Source organism: Cyanistes caeruleus, chromosome 1 (assembly GCF_971803275.1).
Source record: "Cyanistes caeruleus chromosome 1, bCyaCae1.hap1.1, whole genome shotgun sequence".
Classification (NCBI taxonomy): Eukaryota; Metazoa; Chordata; class Aves; order Passeriformes; family Paridae; genus Cyanistes; species Cyanistes caeruleus.
Window position 1 is genome coordinate 16890870 of NC_141701.1, and position 24509 is coordinate 16915378.

The 24509-nt window shown below is 32.8% G+C and overlaps 1 protein-coding gene across 3 annotated transcripts in view; it reads left to right on the top strand.

Moving 5' to 3' along the window:
• The window catches only part of CSMD3 (CUB and Sushi multiple domains 3), a 574655-nt gene that overhangs the window by 412745 nt on the left and 137401 nt on the right, over nt 1-24509 (top strand). For all 3 annotated transcript variants that reach the window (XM_086880080.1, XM_086880087.1, XM_086880091.1), the window contains 2 exons: nt 3428-3622; nt 22841-22957. In XM_086880080.1, coding sequence (XP_086736206.1) covers nt 3428-3622; nt 22841-22957 — 312 coding nt within the window. The remainder of the gene's footprint in view (nt 1-3427; nt 3623-22840; nt 22958-24509) is intronic.

Genomic DNA, 24509 nt, shown 5'->3' on the forward strand with positions numbered 1-24509 from the left:
ATCATAGCTGGACTGTACAAAGGCCTAAGTAAACTAATTGTAATTGGCCCTGATTTGCAAGGGAGTTGTACTACATCTCTTTCCACTTAAATTTTTCTGATTTGATGAACTTAAATTTTTCATATGAGCTGTAACTGATGTAGTTGTGCCCTACATGTACACTAATCCTATTTTAAGTGACAGTGTACTCAAATTATACTTCATTGGTGGGCCATATTTTTCAGATCCAAATCTCAGACTGACCCGTGTCCCAGGTCTGATCTGTAATCACGTCTCTGGTTGAGTTCTATTCCCATTCTCTCTCCCTCACTTCATTTTTATGTTATAATGGAGGAAAAGCTTATTAGTTCTATTAAGAACTCTGAAGAGTAATTATGGAATGCTTGCTATAGTTTGGTATGTCTGTAATATTATCTCCAAGAAGTTTATTATGGCTTTATGCTCTTTGAAATTTAGGGATGGAATGGTAAGTCATCACAATCTGGACATAGCACTTGCTTCTCTTGACTTTCAGCACTGCTTTTCATGCACTGAGATACTAGTTTTTAGGGGGATTTTGGCATCATTACTCCATGTTATTCAACTTCCTTGTTGCGCTTAAGATTGGAAGAGCACGTGTCTCTGTTTTCAGCCTGTATTTCAGAGCCTTACTTGATCCAGTGGTTTGACAGTGTTATCAAAGAAGTAAATGCTGGTTTCTTTGAAACTTGTTCCAAAATTATATTATGTACAGAAGGAGTTGACACCTGGTTTACACAGTCAACAGTGTAATGTTACTGTATGTAGTGTTACAAATCTGAACTGCCTAATGAAAAAAATTATTTCCTGTGTTCTTATTACAGAAAATAATTTTTTAAATGCTTTTACTGAAAAAAATCTTTGTAATAATACAGCTTTTTCTCTGGTGTTCTGCTAAATCTTGTGGTTTTAGCTTATACTAATATTCTTAGGAAGAAAAGGGGAGGGGCTACAGGGGTAATCAATGTCTTGTGTTCCTCAGTTGGAGCAACATGACATCAGTGTTGAAGAACTTTCCCTCCTGTCTCTTCTAACAGCACTTTTAAATTTGCTGAAACAGTCTTCTTGTTCTTTTTTACACTGGTTCTCAGCCAGATCTGAAGAATCCTTTTGTCTCATTTGATTTGTTCTTCATATATTGTAGCATATTCTATCTTTTTCTATAAGTTCACTTAGCAGTTCCTACAGATTTGCAAAACTAGTTTAAAGGTGTTTAGTATTTCAGGCTTTATTTTTCAGAATTGGTATTATGAAACTGTATTTCTATACTGACATTGTTACTGTTTAGTCAGCAATTTCAGGAGCCTGTCACAACTATAATTTTGGGGAAAAGAAAATTACAGGACTGTATTTTTTCCCTAGAGATAATTTGTGCTGTGACAGATCATTCTTTTCTCAATTTTTGATTTATGCACCGGACATAATAGATTACTTTAATTTTTCTCTCTTTATTTTTTATCTAGTACTAATATCTTCTTTATCTGTGTACCTTCAAGAGTGCGTTTGAAACATTTTGAATTATTTCTGTCATAAACTCAAGAATGGTAATCTCACAATAGCAATTAGGAATCAGTACATTTATATCAATATTCGTTCAACGAGAGAAAAAAATGATATTGTATTGATTTTTAAAAATATTTGTTATAATCACAAATTAAATTATCCTTTTTTTCCCCCTAATTTTGATAATTTAGACTTGAAATTTAGCCTAAAACCTGCCACACTTCTCAAATGAAAGTGTGGTTGGCTTACATAACAAATATTAATATCTGTGATACCTTACAGACTTTCTAGTAAATTGCATCTTTTGACTTTTCATTGTCCATCCAAATTTTCAAATGAGTTTTAAATAAGTTTTAGACAACACATTACAATCACTTATATGAATTAATGTGAATACTTAACACCTGTTGTTAATGATTAAAGTTGTATTGTAATTATTTTTTTTATTGTGTTGTTTTTCATATCAGAACCATGCTCTGTGGCATACTATGTATGCAAATCATAGTAAATTTTTAAACACATTAGGAGATCACAACATTCTTTCAGAAGATGTGAAATTGAAAATTCAAAATAATTACTCTGTGTTTCCTTCTTAGAATATAAATACAATCTCAGACATACTACAACATAAAAGTGGCCTTAAAGGGATGTATTTAGCTCATTAGCTTGGCTCTGGTAGTGACCAATAGTTTGTGTGGCCAAACTATATTAAAGTCAAATGAACAATAATTGTTCCTCCCACTTGTCTGTAATTTTTCAGAAACTTCAGTTTAGGTACTGACAGGATAAGTTAAAGTTTCTTTTTATATAAAAAAACTCTTAAAAAGCCTACCAGGAAGTTCAAAGCTCATATAGTATTTTGGCCACCATACCTACCTGTAGCAGAAAGTTACACAGTGCAAATATTCCTGGGAAAAAAACTTTTTTTTTAATGTATTTGAAAGCTGGCACCAGTCTTGTAGAAAATGAAGAAGTGTTCACTATTGATTTTCCCCACAACACCATTAAATGTTAAAGAAGTCTGAAATTTCTATCTTCTGCTTGATAAAATATATTATTGCAGACTCCATCCTGCACAGCACAAAATAATTTGCTTTACCCCAACTTCTACATAATACATTTACTCCTTTTTCCTTAAAGGAAATTACATTATTTCTTAATTGTTTTACTTTTTGCACAGTCTGCATAATAATGCTGTTAATTAGAGATTTTGAGCATTTATTTTTGTTTAATCTGTTACTGGACATTTGTATTCACATTATAGAAGTAAAAGGGAAGGAAATATAAAAGCGTATGTATATGTTTGAATTTACTTCAATATTTTGAAACAAATGCCTATAAATGGTAAAAAATGAGATACATTTAGGGAATGTTTTTATATTTTTTCCTCCACTGAGGGATATGAAAATATACCATCATATTATATACATATAGAAACTCATTTGAAGTTCATTAATTTTGAAGATGTTCTTGTTTGCATACTTCTTATTTTGAAACATTGTTCATATTGACTTTGTCCATTTACTATTTTTTTCAGATTTTAAAACTAGGATATGCCTTATCTGCTGGAAAGATGTCCATATATGTAACTTAATGTAACTACATAAATTTATCATTGATCAGAATGAATTCTGGAAAAAAAGATGGAGCAATATAGAAATTATCTCAAAAAAAAGACAGAAGACATAGTTTCTGTTATTATATAGTAATTTGTAGTTGTTAAAATGAAGGAAAGAAAACATCTGATGGAAAATCTTCTTAAAAAAATCCCCAGGTTCTACAGGGTGCTCAAAGAAAGCCTCAAGGGAACTCCAGGAAATATTTAGAATTTTTCATTTATTTGTAGTTATTATTTATTAATTTTTGATTATATTTAGAATTATATTTGCATTTGTTTCCTGTACAGCAAAACTTCGTGAGTCTTGTTTTGATCCTGGAAATATAATGAATGGAACAAGACTTGGAATGGATTATAAACTGGGTTCCACTGTTACATATTACTGCGATGCAGGGTATGTTCTTCAAGGATACTCTACATTAACATGTATCATGGGAGATGATGGAAGACCTGGATGGAACAGAGCCCTGCCCAGCTGTCATGGTAACAACAATTTTTCATTTATTTTAGTTGCCATTGTCATTACTCTTGCTTTGTAATAGGGAAGAAACAAGTGAAAAATTGGAAGTGATTTTAATAATATTCTCTTTCAGAAAATATCCTTTTCAATTATATATGTAATAAAATGCATATTTGATGACTCAGGAAACAATTGATTCCAGTTTTTATTAACAGTGGATAAATAGTGTTATTATGGTGAGCAGAGCTTAGTAGTAATGCCATTCTCCATGTCAACATGTATTCTTGTACAGACATACAGCAGAATATAGAGATATATACCATATATGTGTATTTAAATACAATTGTAAGTATACTTTGGATGTTATAATATCTTTGTTTGTTTCTTTCTGTTACTACTGGTTTTGAAAACATGCAGATAAAATATTTTGTATATACCACGTTACAAGATTTCTTGGGCATGTGGTCTATGGAAAAGTTAAGCCTTGAAGTGCAGGAAAGATACAATTACTCAGACTTTTACAGATATGAATTCTGCTCATTTCAAGATTTTTCAGACTTCAGTTGTATGACCACTGACAGTCTCAAGCATCAGCATTTACAGATTTAAAGGCTAAGAATCTAAAAGATTAAAGTTTGATTTTACTGATTTCTCAACAGAAATTGATACCACATGCAATTTTAACTTTGTGAAAAGTCACATAATCTGTGAGATTGAGCACACAACCTCTCCCATATATGCAGATATTAATATGAGAAAACTAACATTTGCTTCATAAGTTAAAATAAAATTCAATTATAATGTTACTTTCCATTATTTTTCACAATTTGAAGACAAAACACCTGTTAAATCCATTTCCAATTTGAACAAATGCATATTTTTAATACAATATGGATTTTCTTTGTTGTGTATGTAAATTTCTATTACAAAGTGGATGGCAGAGTACCAGCAAAACAATCACAAAAAAAAAAATAAAAAAATTCTCAAATCTAAAGACTATCCAATATTTTAAGCATTTGAAGTTGTTCAGTATTTTCATTATCTACCAAAACCATAATGACACTGAATTCCAAAACTCTGTGGCATGAAACTGGGGCACTGGCCCTTGCAAATGTTTGGAGGGGTGTCCAAACTTCTAAACTCTCTGCATTAGAAGTCAAATATTTTTCCTCATTTTAAAATGAGGGATGAATGTTGTTTTTTAGAGAGGAGTTGGTGAGGAAGATTGTTGTGTACAATAGGGGAAAGATTCCCTTTTTTGGAAGGTCTTTTTGATAGGTAATGAGAGATAAAAAATACTTCATTGATGTAATAATTGTGTCTGTTAGTGTCACTTATAATCTGCTTAGCAATCTTCCAGTGCTGGCTGTTGTAATGTTCATTTAAGAGAGAGTGTTTTTCTTAGAAGTACTGCCATCATAATAACTGGGGAAAAATTAAATTTGTTGTAGAGAAGTAGTGGATGTCTGTTACTGATTCCAACTGGACCATTCTCTTTCCTGGATGATCAAGACCTTATTTCAAAGACGACAAATCCCATTCTTCTTTAGGATATGGTGGCACAGAATAGATGTTTTCACTTGTTTTCCTTTATTGCTTTTTCTTCCAATTTAGGAGCTTTGTAATTACGTAGCTGTGATATGTTATATTTTGACTGTGTTATCATTGCTTTCCACTTTTGTGTGATTTACCTCAAGAAAAACAGAACTTTTATAGAGATATAAGAAAGATGATAAAAGTTAATTAGCTCTCAGTTACAGAGCCAGCAGAAACAGTTTGAGAGCTGAATTTAGCTCCTAAAAACCAGTCTCACCTACACTATAAAATTTGCATAGTAGAAATCAGATTCCTCCATTCTGCAGTTTGTATTTCTGCAGCTGCATTGAAACTGATAGAGTTACAATGAAATATGGTATAAAATACTACCTCAATGTGTATGGGGGGCTTATTTAGTTAGTTAATTAGTTACAAAAAAAACCAACTGAACAGATGCTAAGATTATCTAGGCTAATATGCTAAGGTATTTGGGACTTCACTATGGATGTTGAGAATGGAATGTAATGAACATATGTGTGTGCATTATTAATATGACAGAGACAATGATTAATGACTTCTCTCAGCTTCAGCAACTATCGGTAATTTTAAATTTTTGGTAGCAGACAACAATTGTTTACAGAATAGCAAAAAACACAGTAAAAGGAAATCATAACTGAATGCAAAAACCTTGTTCCTACCAGAAGAAATAATTTATTGATCACTAAAACATTTTACTACATTTCCTTACAGTGTGTTGCTGAATCCTTGGAAATATTTGAATCCAGACTTTAAAATAACTCTATTTGTAAGATATATCTAAAAATATCCAATATTTTCATAACTGCCCATGAGAATATACTTATACCTTAGATTTATTCACTTTTTTATTTGGTAGCAAAACCAATCCAGAGTAGTATTTTGGTTTCTTTTGATCTGTATTAACTTATTATGGTTATTAGAGGCAGCTCAGATCAGGTTCTTATCTGAAAACTTTAAGGATAGAAGACAGATATGCACAGAATAGTATAATCTTACTGCTTATTGTTTTGTAATATAAGAAATGCTGACAACTTTTCTATAAATCATTCAACATTCTTTACTTAATCAGACACTTTATAGCTCACATTTTTATGCACTTTTTACATACTGGCCATACGAAGTGTTATTATGTAAATCTGTTTCAAAATTTGATTGCGGAATAAGTTGGGCAACTGGAAAAGTCAGAATATTCCTGCAGTTAATGAAGCTGAATGTTAGTGTTAATGAGATGCTCTGTGTCTCTGTGTTTTACAATTCCAAAGTAATGGTCAGTTTAACTACTTAAGCAGCATACTTTACTTAAAATGGTCATATGTTGACTACTTACAAAACATTTGTCACTTTCTTTTTGCCAGAACAGTGTGTTTGCTTAGTAGAATCGCATAGACAATGACCTGAGTACTTAGAAGTAGAACTGAAATCAATTAGGATTTTGTTTTGAATACAAAAATGCTATTGAAATTCTGAATACTCTGAAAGGTTAATTCTTAACAGCCAAACTCAAAAAATCCACTTTGAAAAAATGACAAAGGATTTTATTTTACTGTTATTGAACTATCTTCTGAATACTTAATTTTTGTTCACAAGCTTCCACTTCCCATTTTTCACAAATTTATGTCCATTGCTTTGCCACTCCAAGCTTTCCTTCCATATAGTCAGTGGAGAGAGACAGGCTTCTTAAAAGGTCATCATGGGGGATTCAAAGACCTTGTTAAGAAAGTATATTTTTCCATGTGCATTTGGACTGCATTAACAGGATTTCATTTGCTTGCATGCTCAGCAGGATGTACACAGGAAATACTAGATCTAGTGAAATATCTGAATATACTGTGTGGAAGAAGTACTGTTTGCGCTAAAAGCATACAACAAACTCTGTTTTGGAGGGATTTATGTGGTAAAATTTAACAGTTGGATTTCAGAGCAAAGGAGTAGGCATCTGAATGTACCTCAGCTTATAAACCTCACACTACCGACCTTTTTCTGTACGAGCACACTCATTATTCCTCTTCCATGCAAAAGAGACCATTGTACACCAAGAATTATCAAGTCAAAAAGCCAAAATGAGAAAATCTAGCTTCCACACAGTGGATTTTACAGTAACTGACTAGAGATTTAGTTACCAGTATATACTTCCCAGAGACAGTAATCTCATTTTTCTGAACATGTACGACTAAATTTTTATTGTAAAACAGAAAAATAGTTTTCTAAATAGGAAACAAAACTAATATCTTTCTTGTTGGGTAAAGACACCTGATATGACATGCAGACAGCTGGCATTCTGCTGAAAACCCCACAGATTTTTTGTAAATGTGATTGAGTTAAAAGCTCAGCTTTTCTTAAAGATGTTCCCTTTGTATCAGAAAAAGTTTTAAAATTTTACTGGAATTAACTATGAATATTAATAATTCTAGAAGGATCAGAAAACAAAAATAAATACAGACACATGCTTATATCCACAGCAAGCATTACTCTGTCTGACCTTTTGCATACATATTTGGAATTCATGACATGGCTTTACAAAGTCTATTGAATAATAAATATTGCATGTAATTATTCCAGGCTTTCATTTAAGAAGTAACAATATCATATAATTATAAGTAAAGTATTAGAAATTAAGAAAGTTGCTAATTACAATGATCTTATTAAAATCAGCTGCCAGAGAATCCTAATTCCCAACAAATTTAAGGGAATAGTTAAGTGGAGTGCATCATAAAATCATGCATTTCCTCTTCTGTTGAACTAAATTTGCAGCCAAAATTTGGGAGCAGATTTTAATAAAGAAAATGTTAAAAGAAGGAGAATTATTTTAAGCTAGATAAAATTGGGTTTTTTTCAGCTTTAATTTTTTACTTTTTTGCTATGAAATAAATTATTTGAAATCAAGCATATCTATTCAAGCCATAATTTTAAATACGTTTGCTTATATGTAACTGTTAATTTGAAACACCACATGAATTAGCAGGGAAAATAGGGAAAATGTAGCAGCAACTTTAATATTTTTGAAAATATTGTGTAAATTATAAGATATGTAAGTTAACTGACAGTTTCTAATCTGTTTGACAATAAAAGTATACATAAAGTACCAATGAAAATAAAGACTAAATTATGTGATCTTCTTTCTCCTTTAGAATATTTAAAACTTGCACTTGTTTGCTTTGAATATATAAACTTTCTAGTAAAAGACTGAAAAAGCATTAAAAAAACCTCTTTCATCATGTATTTTGAGGTGGAAAAGAAAACAGTTTTTAGCAGTAGTTTACATAAATATATGCTTGTTCTTGTGTTTAGTGTTAGCACCATAGGTGCATATTTTTCTTTGAAGATTTTTTCAAACAGACAAGGTAACTTCAGTGTATTCTGTTCTTAAAAGGAAAAATATTTCTCTACCATTTAGTCATACAGAGAAGCAAATATTTATTTTCCAAAGTCTGCAAGACACTGAATTGGGACAGGATTATGTAGTATCAGGTAATAATCATGGTAAATCAATTAATTAATAACTGGAATTAAAGAAACTGGTCCAGTCATCTGGATGGCTATAGCTTACAATATGTATATTTCTAACTTAACCTTAGGCAGCAGTGGGAATGTCCTCACTCTTGTCTAATAAGATCTCAGTAATGTGGAATATGTTGATGGTTACATCCAAAAGACTCATATTTAATTGTTTGCACAAGTTTTGTCATCTCCACTTTGTGACGGTGGAGACTGGGGGATGGATGTTTCTGGGAAATTGAAGAAATCTTCAATTAAGAGACTGCATTGTTTTAAAATTGAATTCTGTTTTGCTTTCCTTCTTGACTGGTCTTCAGATAGCATTTGGCAAATGTACTATAGGAATGGTAGGCAAGGACATTCTCCAGCTTAAAGAGGATAGCTCCCTTTTAGATCCCATGTTTCAGGACATTTAACTCTGAAGCTGCTTGTGTTACAGCTTTTTTCTGATGTTTCACTCTTTTGAAGGAACAGTGTCTTCCACAACAAAACTGTACTACTAGTTTTGAGTTTTTTGCTGGAACCTTTTCATGATGCATTTCTCTTTTATACCATAAAGTGTAGTTGTGTGTTTAGAAGTTAATATAAAGTATCACAACACTATGCAATATGCAGTTGTATGTTCCATCTATTGCAGAAATTGTTTTGCTGCTATGAAGGTTACAATTTCTTCCCTGTTGTACTGCACATTTTATAGGTTTCTATTATTTTGTTAATCAGTTACTGACTTAGATGGTAGTTTAAACCTTTACTCTGGGTGACATGTCAGGAAATCCACTGCTCTGGTTTGTAGCTGAATTTTAATAAAATATATATTTTAGACATTAAACTATATTTATACTTAAAAATGAGAGCAAATATAAGTAATAGAGGTCCAGAAAACATTAATTTCAGTAATATTTTAGTTACTTTCAAATTCAAATTCAGTTCAAATGCTCGTGATTCAGTTAACATCTTCTATTTCAGTATAAGATAAAAGTATGGAATGAATAGAGAAATAGCTGGCCTAAAGCAAACAGATTTTCTCAATGGGAGTAAATATGAGAGTAATATGCTCAAAATGTATCTGAAGTGTCTATAATACATTCAAATTGGACACCCTGGGAGGAAAGAAAGAGACAATTTATTTATTTTTTTTTACTTTGTATGGGGAGTAATATCAAGCTAAGGAATATTGTTGAAATAGATTTGAAGGCAACAGCAAAAAGATAAGTATTTACTGTTGACCTGGAATCATGTGGAAACACCATCTTAGAGTATTACCAATCAGAATCAAAATCTAAATGGATCACCAAAAGATGTGATGAAACAACACAGTCATGGAATCTAATAGATATTAGGATATGTATTCCAGGAAAGTGAAATCCTGTTCAAAAGAAGGTAGCAGATAGTGTGGCCATCAGGGTTTTGAGAAAAAAAAAACTTTAAAACCTAATTTAAGCAGTAATTGTCAATACAGTTTGCAAAGATTAAAACCGTAGAAAGTTACTAAAGTTTCTCAACAGCAGGTCAAGGCCACAAAGGTATGTATTCAAGGGCAATGTGATTGAGGGGAAGGAGAAAAAAGAAATTGCTTATATATTATGCTATATTTCTTATATTACCTTACTGAGGTAACAGGAGAGGTAGTGCATTTGAACCATTCCTTTGGCTTGAAGGAACAGAGTAGAAATAAGGAAAATCAATAAACAGAACCATAGCAAGTTTCTAGGATAAGGCAGTGTAGTTCTGTGTAGTTCTGAAAGAGATATGAAGTGCTTGAAGTGCAAATGTTGACCTTGAGGTTAAGTTAGCCTTTCTGTCGAAGCAGTGGGAGGTGATGAACCTGTCAGAAATCTTCCTTGATGAGCAGTTGGCCAATTTCCACTGCTAGAAAACTGGTAGAGATTATTTAAAAAAAACAGAAGTAGAACTAGAAGACACATTTTTCAACAAGCTGAAGAAAAATCAACTTTTGAATAAGAATGTGGATCTTTTTGGGATGTCTTAGATCTCCACAAGCATATGGATGAAATTAAAAACAGTTGATACCATATAATTGAATTTATGAAGATGTTTGGCAGTGTTCCATAAAAAATATTATCTTTTAAGGGAAAAGCATTACAATGCATTAGGATAATATTTGATTACACAGTAAGAATTGAAAGTTGTTGATGTGATGTCCAGTTTTAAATTTTCTAGAAAAAAAATCAATAAAGGAAGGTTACCACAAAGATCGCATACATATTTTTCCTTTGAATAATGCTGTCCAATACAAATTGACATAAAATTGAGATGACAAAGTTCGCATTATCACAAAATTATATGGTATAATCATATCTAGAGTCAAATGCACAGAGCAAAAGGTACCTCAACTTCACTTCTGTGGAGTGCAGACAAAATGCTTATAGAAGAAATAACCCTATGTGTAGGCATGTGATGAAAATGAGATTTTGTTTGTGAAGCATCACAAACTCACAGAATGGGTAAGGTTGGAAGGCACCAGAGTGGGTCACCTAGTCCAGCCTCTCTGCTCAAGCAGGTTCATCTCAGAGCACATGGTACAGAATTGTGTCTAGACAGTTCTTGAATATCTCCAATGAGCAAGACTGCAAGCTCCCTGGGCAATCTGTTCCAGTGTGTGATGACATGAAAATCAGAAGAAGATCTGCCTCATGTTTAGGTGGAACTTCTTGTGCATCAGTTTCTGCCCACTGCCTCTTGTCTTTTTCTTTGGCACTACCAAGAGCCTGAACCCATCCTCTGTCACCCTCCCTTCAGGTACTGATAGATACTGATGTGATCCCCTCTCAGTTGTCTCTTCTCAAGGCTGAATAAATCCAGTTCCCTCAGTCTGTCCTTGTGAGAGAGATGCAGTCCAAGATAAATCACCTTGAAATCATTACTAGTCTCCTGCAGATCAGCAAAATTCTATCAGAATTGTATTTAAGGATTTTTTTTCCTCACAGAGCATCCTAGCCCATGAGATATACTCTGATGAGGCAGTGTTAACAAGACAAAAATAAATATAACATGAAAGTCATATTTGCTTCTTGCCTGCAGATATAGGAGAGTCTATTTCTCAGCACTCACAGTTCAAGGAAAAATAGAATTGGAGTTTTTAAATATAGTCCTTATTACAAGGAAATAAAACAGTCATAATTTTTTGAGAAATTTAATTAAAAATCTTTCTTTCTAATACTGATCTTTCTTTCTAATACTGATAAATGGATCTGTACATTATGCAGTCTTCAGCTTGGTGATTGGAAATATAGTAAATAAGATTCTCTGGGTTGCTGATCACTCAAGACCCCAGCGACATGTGCGAAAGACATAAAAGTTTCATGGGTATTTTTTTTTTCTTTTTCTTCTGCATGTTTTAAATGTCAATTCTTTATCATTTTATTTTATATTTTCAATTGGTATTTTTGCACATAACTGTGCATTGACCAGTTATATTGACTATTGTTCTGTTTTATAGTTCTTTCTGACCCTACATTTTTGTCCTGGATTTCAGATGTCCCTGCTCCTAACTATCTTGGCTAGTTTTATTTAATCTGAATGTGTCTTTATGGATATTTCAGTATTGTTTCAGTCTTTTTCATTTTCTTTAGTTCATTTTTCTTCAGTGAGTTTGAAAAATGGGAATTTCTGTCTTTTTAAAGTTAATTTAAAAGTCTGTGTTGCAAACCTAAACAGTAGTGATAGAAAAGAAAGCTGAGATTGAGAGGATTACAATGACCTCAATGAATTTATCGCTAACTGTCAGATCTAAAATTTAAAATTGCAATCATTAACTGTTCCTGCAGTTTTCTTTTAAATTTCAGATGCACACACACTCAAAATATTTAAAATCACTTGGAAACAAAGTGATCATCATTTGGAAACATAAAGCTTCATCCCTGTATTGTAATAATATTAGTAGATAATTCAAGAAAAAGCTTATTCTTTGTTCCAGCTGTGAATTCACTGCTAGTTTTTAAAAACTCATTTTAGCAAAAGAACATTCTAGAGATGCAGACAGTATACAACAACATAAAGGGGTTTTGAATGGGCAACACACTCATTACAGTTTCCCCACCCCTAAAATGGAGAAAGTCTTGTTACCAGAAGAGGATTCAGGAGCACATATCACTTATGAGCTCTATAGTAATAAGTAGATTCCTTGTTCTGTGAAGTTTGAAATGAACTCATAAAGTTACTGACTTCTAAGAAAGCTCATAATTTAACTTTCATCCTCACATTTTTTACATTTCTTCTGCTTAGAAGAAGATCATGCTTCTCATCATGCTCTTCATCATATCATAGAAGTTATTCTTAAGCCAAATAAGTAATGAAATATCATTTAGATATGAGGAGTGCACAGATGAATAAATAAATATTAAGTAGGCTATATGACCTTCAAAAAAAAATAAAAGGAAGTTTTTTATTTTTTCATTGGAAGGGGTGATTGTTTCTTGTGAAGAGATCTGTAAATCCTTAACACATTTTTGATTCATACCTTCTGATGCATCAATCTCTCAATTCTGCTATTGTAGCTAAAATGTGTTGAGCTTTGTTAATCTCTGATTTATTTTTACTTCTACATGTTTGTCATATAATGCTCTTTTCCTCTTGCTGTCTTAACATACTTGAAAGACTCTGAAATGGTCTTCCCAGAAGACTGCCAATTTTCTTTTCTCTTCTTTTTTATTCATTTAGTATGTTGGCAGTTAAATTGTTTTAAAATGATTGTTCATTTTCCCTCAGAATTTCCTTAAATATCATGTCAAGTCTGCTGCAAACAGTTGACTTGAAAAGCATGTTCAAACTTTTTAGTTACTTTTTTTTCAGCTGTGGAAACTGTAACACTCGTGTGTTCTTTGAAGGGAATGAATCTGTGCTAAGGCACAGGCTGACTGCAGAGACCTATTCCACCTCCATTTATTGTAAGCAGAGACTGTTTCACTGCACAGATCTTTATTCTAGCACAAAAGGTTAAGTTAGAAAATGTTTTCTCCTATTTGCTGGCTCCATTCTCAGAGTCTGCTACTTTAATTCAATTTTATTGGCAAAAGAAAACAAGACATTACTTAAGTGAAAGAACACGACATTATCAAGTGGGTGTTTCTTCAGTGGAAGACTCCTGGAAAGTTGTCACATGGCATTCTAATGGTTTTATCAACTGGAGCAGTGAGAAACATGAGCAAGAGAAGAGGCCTCACTCACCATCCTCCAGCTCACACTGGAACACCAAGACAGGGAGAACTCAGATCCCACTCCTTGTTCTAGATGCAAGTGACATAGGAAGCTTTCATCAGCTGCACACAATACCTTCAAAAGTTAAGAAAAATATTGTTGCATTAAATATCACTTAAGATTCTAGGAGACTTAATTTAATCCCCTGCTCTCTGTTGAAGAAAGCTTTCTTTCAGGAAGCTATTTCTTGCAGTATTAGCAGAAAAATGAAGGATTAAGAATAATAATTGCATGCAATTTAGCTATTTTAAATTCAAAATTTACTAATGCATTTGTTAAACAGAGATTTAAAGATTCCTATAATTTAAGATTAATTTTAATCTGGTTATTTTTAGTTTTATTTATTAATTATTAATATATTAAGCATACTTACTTGGCTATTTATTTGGTGTCTGATTATGCTGTGGAATATTTTGACATTTATATGCCACAGGCCTTGGTAATAAATAATTCATGATGTATAGCTCTACCCTGACATTTAAAAATGGAATCATTATATAGAATTAGATTTTGGGTTATAAAATTGGAAATCTGACTTTTCAAATTTCCTTTAATATTCTCTCTGGGGCTTTGAGAATTCAAATAGGAACACAGGATTTTTCACTTATTCTTGTTCACTTTACTGCTCATCTAAAATGGGCTTGAATTTACTCAGGGCAGAGACAGTAATATGTGTAATTTCCAGCCAATTGAATTTTTTCAGAAAAATATAGGAAAAATAAATTAGGAAGAAATAATTTTGCAAACTGATGATATTTTGGATATTTGAATAACAGCCAGTATTATGAAAGAGATATCAGACGTGAGCCCATTCTACAACACAAAAAATGTAGGATTTTGACCTTTTGCCAGATCTCAGTTTTTATTAAAAAAAAACTATTTCACACTTTTCTTACACTTGGCTACAATAAGTAAATTTAGTAAACCAATTTTAAGCAGCACTTGATTCCAGCACTTGAGAAAACTATATGGAATTTTTGAAAACTGTGCACCACAGTTCCATAAAGAAAAACTGAAAATAATTGCTATTTATAATTAATCATTTAATTGATAACCAACATTGTTTCTAAAGTTAAGTTTCTCCTAAATACAGAAGTGTATCTCATAATCAGCTGTATAAAATCTGCTTTTTCAATCTTAAGAAAGGCATCTAGTTTTGTTTAAAAGATTTTAAGAAACAGAAACTGAATATACAAAGTTATTCAGCTTAGTTGGCTTTGGCAGTAAAAGTTGATGAACTGTTAGATAAATTTACATAGAAATAATCTAATAGTGTGTTTAATTGCATTTTATGTATTTATATAAACTTTATGTATTAACATCAAAAGCACTTCTAAATTTTCTGCTGCTTCTCTTTATTTAAAAGAAAGAGATACTTTCTTCTTGAAATGTATTTCTTAAAATCCTTCTAATTATGTTTATCTGCTAATTACCTGTTGTACAGATACTGAGTTTTTTGGTTTTCTCCTTACAAAACATATTTTATTGATTATGCATCTTTTAGAAAACTTAGAATATAGGTTTAAGTTCTTGGGGATTTTTGTGGGGTTTTTTTGTTTTTTCTGTTTTTTTTGGTTTTTTTAGGAATTGCCTTTAGGTGTTCTCCCATTTTATATTTTTATATTCATAGTCTTTTTTCTCTATGAGTTCCTCTTCTAGAGAATGTTAAATAACCCACCCTGCTATAGCAGTTTGTTTGTGGGTTTAGCACTGCCAGCACCAAGGATATTGAACAAACTTCCTTTGTTTTCCAAGAATCAACTAATACGAATAGATCCATAACCAGTTATAATAAATACTGACTCTCCTGCTTTGATGTCCTTAACCCCTTGTGGCAGATATTTATATCTGTCTTTCTTCCAAGAATCACACAAAAAATCATTAACTTCCCAAAAATATTTACGAGAATCTCTAAAATTTATTTATTATACTAGAATTGCTGGCAATTAATTCTCTAATGTTTATCTCAATCTAATACATCTTCAAGAAGTGACCAGACTGCCCATGTCTCATTCTTCTTTTGGGGACTGAACTCCCCCCTAGTATTTCAAAACTTTGTATTAATATGAAAATAGAGTTTGGTTTGGTTTTTTTTTTTTTTTGTAAATGGCAAAAACTTGATGTGGTGTTCTTACTGAGACTTTTGTGCTCTTAAATGGAACAAATATGTTGCCTTCTATGTCTACATTAAAGCCTAGCTTAGATATATCTTTCTCTACAGCAATGTTTCAATGCAACTCAAAATCTACCTTTGATCTTTTAAGTTTTTCTGCAACAGTTGCTAGGTGCTTTTGATCTTGCATTTCTACATTTGCTAATACTTTTTTTAAGTTGCAACTTAGAATTCCTCTTTGGGGGGTTTTGTTGTATTTTGGTTTTTTTGTTTTCTTTTTGGTTTTGTTTTGTTTTGTATTGGGGGTTTTGTTTGTTTGTTTTTAGATAATGCCATCATTTCCCCATTTTATTTAGTGATTCTGGGCCTGCTTTAGAAAATTCTAAATTGCCAGTTTCTGCTGGCCTCTGTTTTAACTAATCACATTCAAATACTTTTACATATATTGGCCTGAATTTCTCTCTCATTTTTTTACATCAGTTTTGATTGCATAGTTGAAATGTGTTGTGAAGACTGAAGAGATTACAGTATGGAAATTTTCTATATTCTTAATTATATTTTTTGTTTCACACTGTTTTTCAGTATTATGATGTTCCACTGTCTCTCTGTATTTTTTACTTCTAGTGTATTTCTACTTTTCCAAGTAGCAATTAAAACATACATTTCTATATCAGATTGTCTTTTACATATTTGTTGTATTGTCAAAGCAGCTTTAGGTTCTTCCTCAGCTTCACATTTACAGACTGATATTCACAATAAATATACCTGTAGAACTTTAGAATAAATTCTACCATTTTTATATGTTACAATGTTCTTTGCATAAAAATTATGTCTTTATATATATTTATATAATATATATATTATTTATATCACCTTCTAGGTATAAAATAATTTATATGGCATATCAGTTACTGTATTTGTTTTCTGTTTACTTATAACCACTACAAGAAATCATTGCAACTGAAAATCACTTAATTGGACTACAAGGGATAAGTAGAATGATATTTTATTACATGAGACTAGGAAAAAGAGCATCCAGTGATTTAATGCATGTGGAAGTTTGGGCTGGTATGCAGTTTATTTTCTTCACAGTAGTTAGTAGGACCTGTTTTGGATTTTTGCTGGTTTTGATAATACCAGGGCATTTTCATTCCTGCTGAGCAGTGTTAGACAGAGTCAAGGCCTTTGCTGCTCCCCATACCACCCCACCAGGGAACAGCCTCGAGGGGCACGAGAAGCTGGGAGGTGCCACAGCTGGGACAGCTGATCCCAAGTGACCAAAGGGACGTTCTGTACCTTTTGCCATCATGTTCAGCAATAATACAGCGGGAAGGTTGGCCTGGGGCCACTGATCAGTAACTAGGAAGGTATTGGTTGCTTGATGGTGAGCAAGTGTTTTAATTTGTGTTACTTGTCTTTCATGGGTTACATTCTTCTTTTATTTTCCTTTTCTTTACAATTTCCACTTTCACTCTTTCAGTTCTCTCACTCCCACACCAGGGCAGATGAGCAAGCAGGACTGTGTGATATTTAGTTTCCAGCTGGGGTTGAACTACAATAATATATTAAATTTTATAAAGATAAATCAAGTAATCCTTTTTCTGAACCTACTCATTTAGATTAATTGAATACTATGTACCTTAGACTGGGTTTTGACACAGCAACCCATTAGATAAAAAGTAAGTGTCCCATTACCAGTTCTTCGAGGCATTTTTTCCCTCCTTTTCCAGATGGTATGCACAGTTGTTCTTATTTTTTGATTGTATTTATAGCTGTGTAATCAAATTTATCTGCATGACATAAAGCTATATTATGCCATTCATTTTTAAGCAGTGTTCCCCATTGATTCCACTGAGAACTGCTGCTTAAAAATGGATGGTACAATATGGCACTTAAATCAGAAAATACAATTAAATTATATTAGATCTTAGCTGTAGGAGCTAGAGAGTAGGTGATCTGAAAGCAAGAGTAGGAATCAAAAACTTCAAGCTGCATAAAAAAAAATTATAGCAAATATATTAATTCTTAAAAAAAAAAAAAAAGATTAAGAGATTTGAAATTGCTTCTCATACTTAGTCCATTCCATACTGAGTCCATTCCTCACTTTTTTCTTACTAAACTTTCACCTTGTGCATTCTCTTTTTCGGTTAAACTGCAAAGGCCTGATGCAAAACATGAGCAATATGCACGACTGGGGCTTTTAACACTGTATTATTTTGCTGGAGGCACAGAAAATTTGACTTTATAGCAGTAGTTAGGCACAGATTACAAGAACCTATTGTTCTGCTGGGTGATTTTCCCTCTGTGGTTTTCAACTACATTTCTTTTACAACTACTGAAATTTGAGAGAAGATGTCACTCTGATGGTAATGCATTTTATATTGCACTCTCTATTTACTAATACACTGCCATAATGAAGTAGAATGTAGTTCTTTGACAAAGGTAAATGAATACTAATGATCAAGGTGGGTAATCTTCCAGATAAAATGCTTGCCAATTTCCATACCAAATGAGTGATTCTGTTGTTTCTGTGATAGTGTTTGTCAAGGGCTACAGCTGTTTTACAGGGCAAGCTATCGTTAGGTTAAGCACACACAGGAACTCTTTGCCATTAATGCTAAAAATGTTTCAAGGAAATAGCAAGCAATGCATCGATTCACTGATCTTTATCACACTCTTACCATGGTCAAATCCCTTGCTCTCTCACTAGTGCTCCATTGCTGACCTGGAAAGCAGGACAAGGACAGCATACTGCATAACAATTGGTGAATAAACTAGAATAGGCTGGAGCATAAATAAATACATAAGGGAATACAGTAGAATTTCAGAGTCTAAGCAAACATTATTAAAAAATAATGAAATACTACTGGAGAATTACGTTAAAAATATCAGTTGCCTCCTGAAGGTTTTTTTGTTGTTGTTTGCTGGTTGGTTGGTTGGATTATTTTATTCTGCAGGATGTTTTACATTCCCAGGGGAATGGTTCTCAGAATTTGCTGCATTTTTTGTTTGTTTTAACAATTTATATTTGTGGGTGTGATGGGTTTGCTAGATTTTTACTATAGGTAGACTTTGCAGTGCAGAGCATAATAATTAGACAAGTAGATTTTCACAATTTATAAGTCTTTGACTTTCTATTCATAAGGAAACTAAATAAATCGCACTATAAAACTGAAACAAAGGCAATGAGACCTACTTAGCTGGTTTAAGTGTAAGTGAAAGTCAATGGCCAGCACGTTAATAGCGGAACTCTTACATCTCTCCAAACTTCATGGTAGCTGTTTTCTGGAGGATACATGTTTGCATCAAATTAATTCATTAAATTCACTGTAGCTATAGCTTCATGTCCATCTTTGATTTCTGAGAATTAATGTTTAGTGACAGTCAGGGTAAAATCCCTTCTTGAATTTTTTTGGCATTTTAAATTAAACATTTCCCAAAATGCAAGGAAGGAAATGCAGTCAAAACCCTCTAAGTTTACTAAAATATCAAGCAAACCTCTTCCTCCTCCCTGACACATTCAGAAATGTCTTGGAGGGCTGTCTAGCTGCTATAAGAGTTAAATGATTCACTACATAATGATTGACAAAATTTAACATTTTCTCAGCTTGTAAAGGTAAACTGGATGCTTACATCTTGAACCAACTTCTCTTTGTACTAGTTGCTTTTGAGACCCAGGAATGTGAATTCTTGTGGAGGTAAAAGAATCATTACAGAAGCAGTTGGCAAATAAATGACATAATGAGGGAAAAGTAAACTCAGAAAGGGACAAGTGAAAAAATCCAGAATGAGAGAAGACTAAGTAAAGAAATTCAAGGGAGGAAATAACACAGATGTCAAGTTCTTACTGCTGGTTATATCTTGCATATGCCAGAGTGTCAAATAGTTCCTGTCTAACTCCAGTCTGCTGAGCACATTGTAGCAAAAGTGCAGACAACTCTTGTTGAAAGACCTTGTACCTAAAAGATCCTCGCTGGAAATCCTGCTTCAGACTTGTACTGTGTCTCTTCTCCCCTTGTGTGAACAGATATATGCCACCTTCTCTTGTGTGAACGTATAACTCCCCATTACAAATCCAGTGCAGATGTATGTTACTTTCATTAAATTCAGTGTGTAGGAAAAATGTTTAGATGTTTCAGACAGAGTGTCATATAAACATTTTAATTATCAAGTGTAAAAGAAAATGGCATTATCTTCGCCTTTTAGAGACTTGGAAGTTATTTGAACAATACTTCAGTATTCATGAAAACTCTCAGATTTTTGAAGGTACTAGAGTGTTTTTTAATTTGCAAAAATTGTTAGGTTTAATGACTTTTAGAGATCTATAAGCATTTTTCAATAAAATTATTTTGTGATTTTTTTCTGTACCACCTGTTGTAATACTGTCTTGCAAATATCATGACATATTTTGTCTAGATCTAAACATAGATAAATATATTTTGCTCTGGATTAAGCATACAAGTGTAAGAACCCTTTTTTACAATTACGATAATGCCTTTACTAGTAGCATAACCTGTAAGAATAACACAAAATCTGAGTATAAAAAAACCTTCATTTTTCTTTGTAATGAAAGATCCACTGTATGCTAAGGGCTCTTAATTTTAAGTATTGCTTTTGTGTACTAAGACTTCAAGTTTCATTAAGGGTGAAATTATGTTCTTTTTTGTGTCAATGTCATTGACTTTAGTGGAATTGTATTTTTCACCCTAAATTTGCACATTATTTATATCTGCTGATTAAGAAGGTTTAATAATGATATAAGTGCTGGAGCTGGACAGTGGTATTGGTGACTGTAGCTTAATTATTCAGCTCACAAACAATAAAGAGGGAAATTGATTTAGGGATAATTTTTGGTTTACTATCTTATTTCTCTTATTTTAATGTTTTTGTTACTTATATTCTTCCATATAATTTCTGTTTCACCCAAAATCTGGAATAGAAAATATTGAGTATTTATAAGCTGTCTGGATTTAAATAGTGAAGGTTTTTTACTTTATGTTTTTCTAGTAACCCTTGGCAAATAAGTCTGTGCAAATGAGGCTCAGCCAAGACACTGCTTCTTGGAAAAAGTCTCAGTAGTTGTATTATCTAAATATGTTTTCTCAAGAAATCATGATTTCTAATATTTCACATGGTGGTGGATTGAGGGAAGGCACTGAGATTACTCTTTTAGCCACAGAGGGCAATGCTCTGTGCACATGTGGTAGTCAGTGCTTCCTGTGTGTGTCAGGCGTGTGCCCATCCGCTGGGCTGAGCATCGCCAAGACCTCTTCCTGATCCGAGTCCTGCTGGATTTGCTCAGCTCCAATGTGATATGTGCCACATCTGCCACATGCATACACATGTGCACAAGCAAAAGACCCTTCTGTTGACATATTTCAAATACTGTGACTTTCACACCAATCCATTCAATCATTTCCAAATTGTGTGTGCAAACTGGAGCAATAGGTGCCATCTGCTCCTGTTTCAGGTACACAGTCTGTCAAACTCTGAAGTTACACCATACTCAAAGGAATCCGTGCTAATGCAAATTGCATAAATCTGTTCTCAAAGTGTTGGGGCCTTAACTTGCTACATTTTAAGGATGTGTTCTTTTCATGGTATACTGAACCAGACATTTTGAGTGAATTAACTAAAAGTAATGTTAAAATATAGCTGATTTTATATATGATTTGTGGCTACACTAATAAATATCTGGTATGTAGTATGGCAGGTACTGAGATAAAAGTCATCTGGAATTATATTAATAAAACCATCTTTTTCTTGTTCAATATCATTCGTGGAGTATTAATGTTCTGAGAGAATACCACAAAAAACACGTTTTTAACAAATGAAATATTGAGTACCGCTTCATTTATAAATTCGTGTCTTAACAGGAAATAAATTTATTAAATAGATAAGTTAACACTAAAATCATTAAAAATGTTTTATAGTCCAAAAGAGAAAAATTATTCTAAAGAGATGCTAGTCTTGAAAACATATAAGGGTTAAATCTAAATTAAAGCCCTAAATTACTAAGTCTGTGTAATAAGCAGATAATAGACAGGAAACCACTAACATTGAACAAACAATGTTTCATATATATGCACCTGTACATCTGATGAAAAAAGAGAAATAACACTGTTTCTTGCTTGACATTTTTGAATAATTCCAAATATTAGGTTTTAGTATAAACCTTAGAAAAATACATTATTGTGGTAAAAACCATTTGTATCTATCTTCCATTTCATCAAGTATTATGGCTGTGGTAGCATAAACATGATTTTTCTGTATTAAAGAAAAGCATGTGCTCATAACTTTATATATATAAAGTTATAAATAATTGAGATATAAGTAAGTGGTACATCATGTTTAGTCAAGAAATCATGACTTTCTTATTTCAATAGTTGTAGACATTATTTTGTATGATGAGTATATTGGCATGACTAAGAATTTACTACTGTGCAGAAGGGCTGTATAATCTATGCTCTTATAGTATAAAGCATCGTATGAATGAATAATAGTTTTGTATGCTGTAAATAATAACATACTGCATATAAAGCACATCGTTATTTTTATTAAGATGGTGTATAAATTGTATAGAAAAAATAATTGATCTGGAAAACTGCAGAGCGCCATCAATTCTCATTTGATATATGAGAAAATTGCATATATTCGGTATGTCACAGGATGTACAAATTTAATCCAGTGTAGAAGTGTAATAGAATTTCCTGTAATATCATATACCAGCATACAACAAATGCACCTGCCTGGGGACTCTGTGTCTCTCTACTTCGTAACACAATTTAAGCTGATTTTTTAAATATTACATTTTTTAAATCTGATTATCTTCACTTTCTAGCACCCTGTGGAAGCCGATCAACAGGTTCTGAAGGGACTGTGTTATCACCAAACTACCCCAAGAATTACAGTGTTGGTCACAACTGTATTTACGCTATCACTGTTCCTAAGGAATTTGGTAAGTAGGTGTGGTCTCATTCATATTGTTTTGTTGCTTGGATACTTTTAACAATTCTGGATAATTTGTATGGTTGCTTTTACATTAGTTTATAAATGTGAATAAGCTGTTTTAATATTAACACTTTTATCATTTTATAGTAAATTATTTTCTCAAAATTGTTCAGTATTTTTGTCTTGCTGTGATTGCTAGCATGTGACTTAGGATACTACTGTGATGCTAACTAAATATGTGAGTGGTACCACTTCAGGTTTCTTTTCACCCCAGATCATGTGCCTGTGCTCTAGAAAGTGAAGCATACCTCCAGTAAGTCCATATAAGCAGGGGAAGCAATGTTTATCTTAATTATGTCGTTCTGATTGGGAACGGTGATAAAGAACAACATAGACTCTCTAGGAGTCACAACAGGAGAATCTCTGTAGTTTATTGTTTTAGGCTTGTCTTATAGACAGATACGTGGAAAATACAGAAAGGAAACTCTTACTGGTTAGCAAAGTGCTACATCACCATCATTGGTCAGTGGGGCACAACACCCCCCTGACTTTCTCCTGCAAGGAAAACAAGAGGACAGACAAACAGCACCTGGCAGTTGTTTTCTGTCTCTGAGGATTGTTTTGAAATCCTCCTATGAATTTCCCAGGCTACCTTCTCAGGCAGGACTGAGAGGCCATGGGCCTGCAGCCTGCTCCAAAGCTAGCATCCACATAATTATCTGTCTCTTTTAGCCCTTGGCTTCTCTGCACTGTGTGGCAATGCCATAGTCCTTATTGACAAATGAAATTAGAGCAACATGTGTCTGCTTGGGTCTTGTAGATTCTCTGAACCTCCACCAAAACTGCATTTCCATACTAACATTTTTTCTTTTGACTAAATGAATATTTTAATGGTGTCTTCTGTCCCATACAAAGACAGTTTTATTTCCCTGGATTTATGAATTACTTTACCTCACTTTATTATTAAAGGTCTATGATAACAGCTGATGGTTTTTCATTTACTTTGACTTCTTGGTAAGCAGCGTGCCACATACTGAGTATCCTTTAAGCTTTAAATATCCATGCTTTAGATTTATGCTTGGATAAGCAGGACTTCATTCTGACCCAGAGCTCACATTTCAGTTTGTCAAATTACAGATGCCTGGGGATGAGGATGGGTATTTTTTAACCTTCCTTCTTGTTGATTCTGCAAACCTCTTAGCCAAGTTAAAGACAGTGCTTCAGCTGCTTTGTGTCCATCTGCCACACTCATGATGTCTGAACTCCCTTAATATCCAATTAGCTTGTTCTTGTGTATAGTGTAGAGGTGCATAGACTGCTACAAAATAAATATTCTTTTTAAAGCATGGTCTCCTAAGTCATGCCTATCTCTCCTTATTCCAAAAATATTAAGAAAAAAGTAAAAACATTTGAACAATTTTTGGTTTATTTCTAGCTATTATAAGCATGTGCTTTTGATACAGCATATTGTTTCTAGATAAACTTTAAAGTTTATATCCTCCAATTTTCATCAAATCTGAAGTTACTGATTTAATATCAGTATAGTGATACTTAGTTTA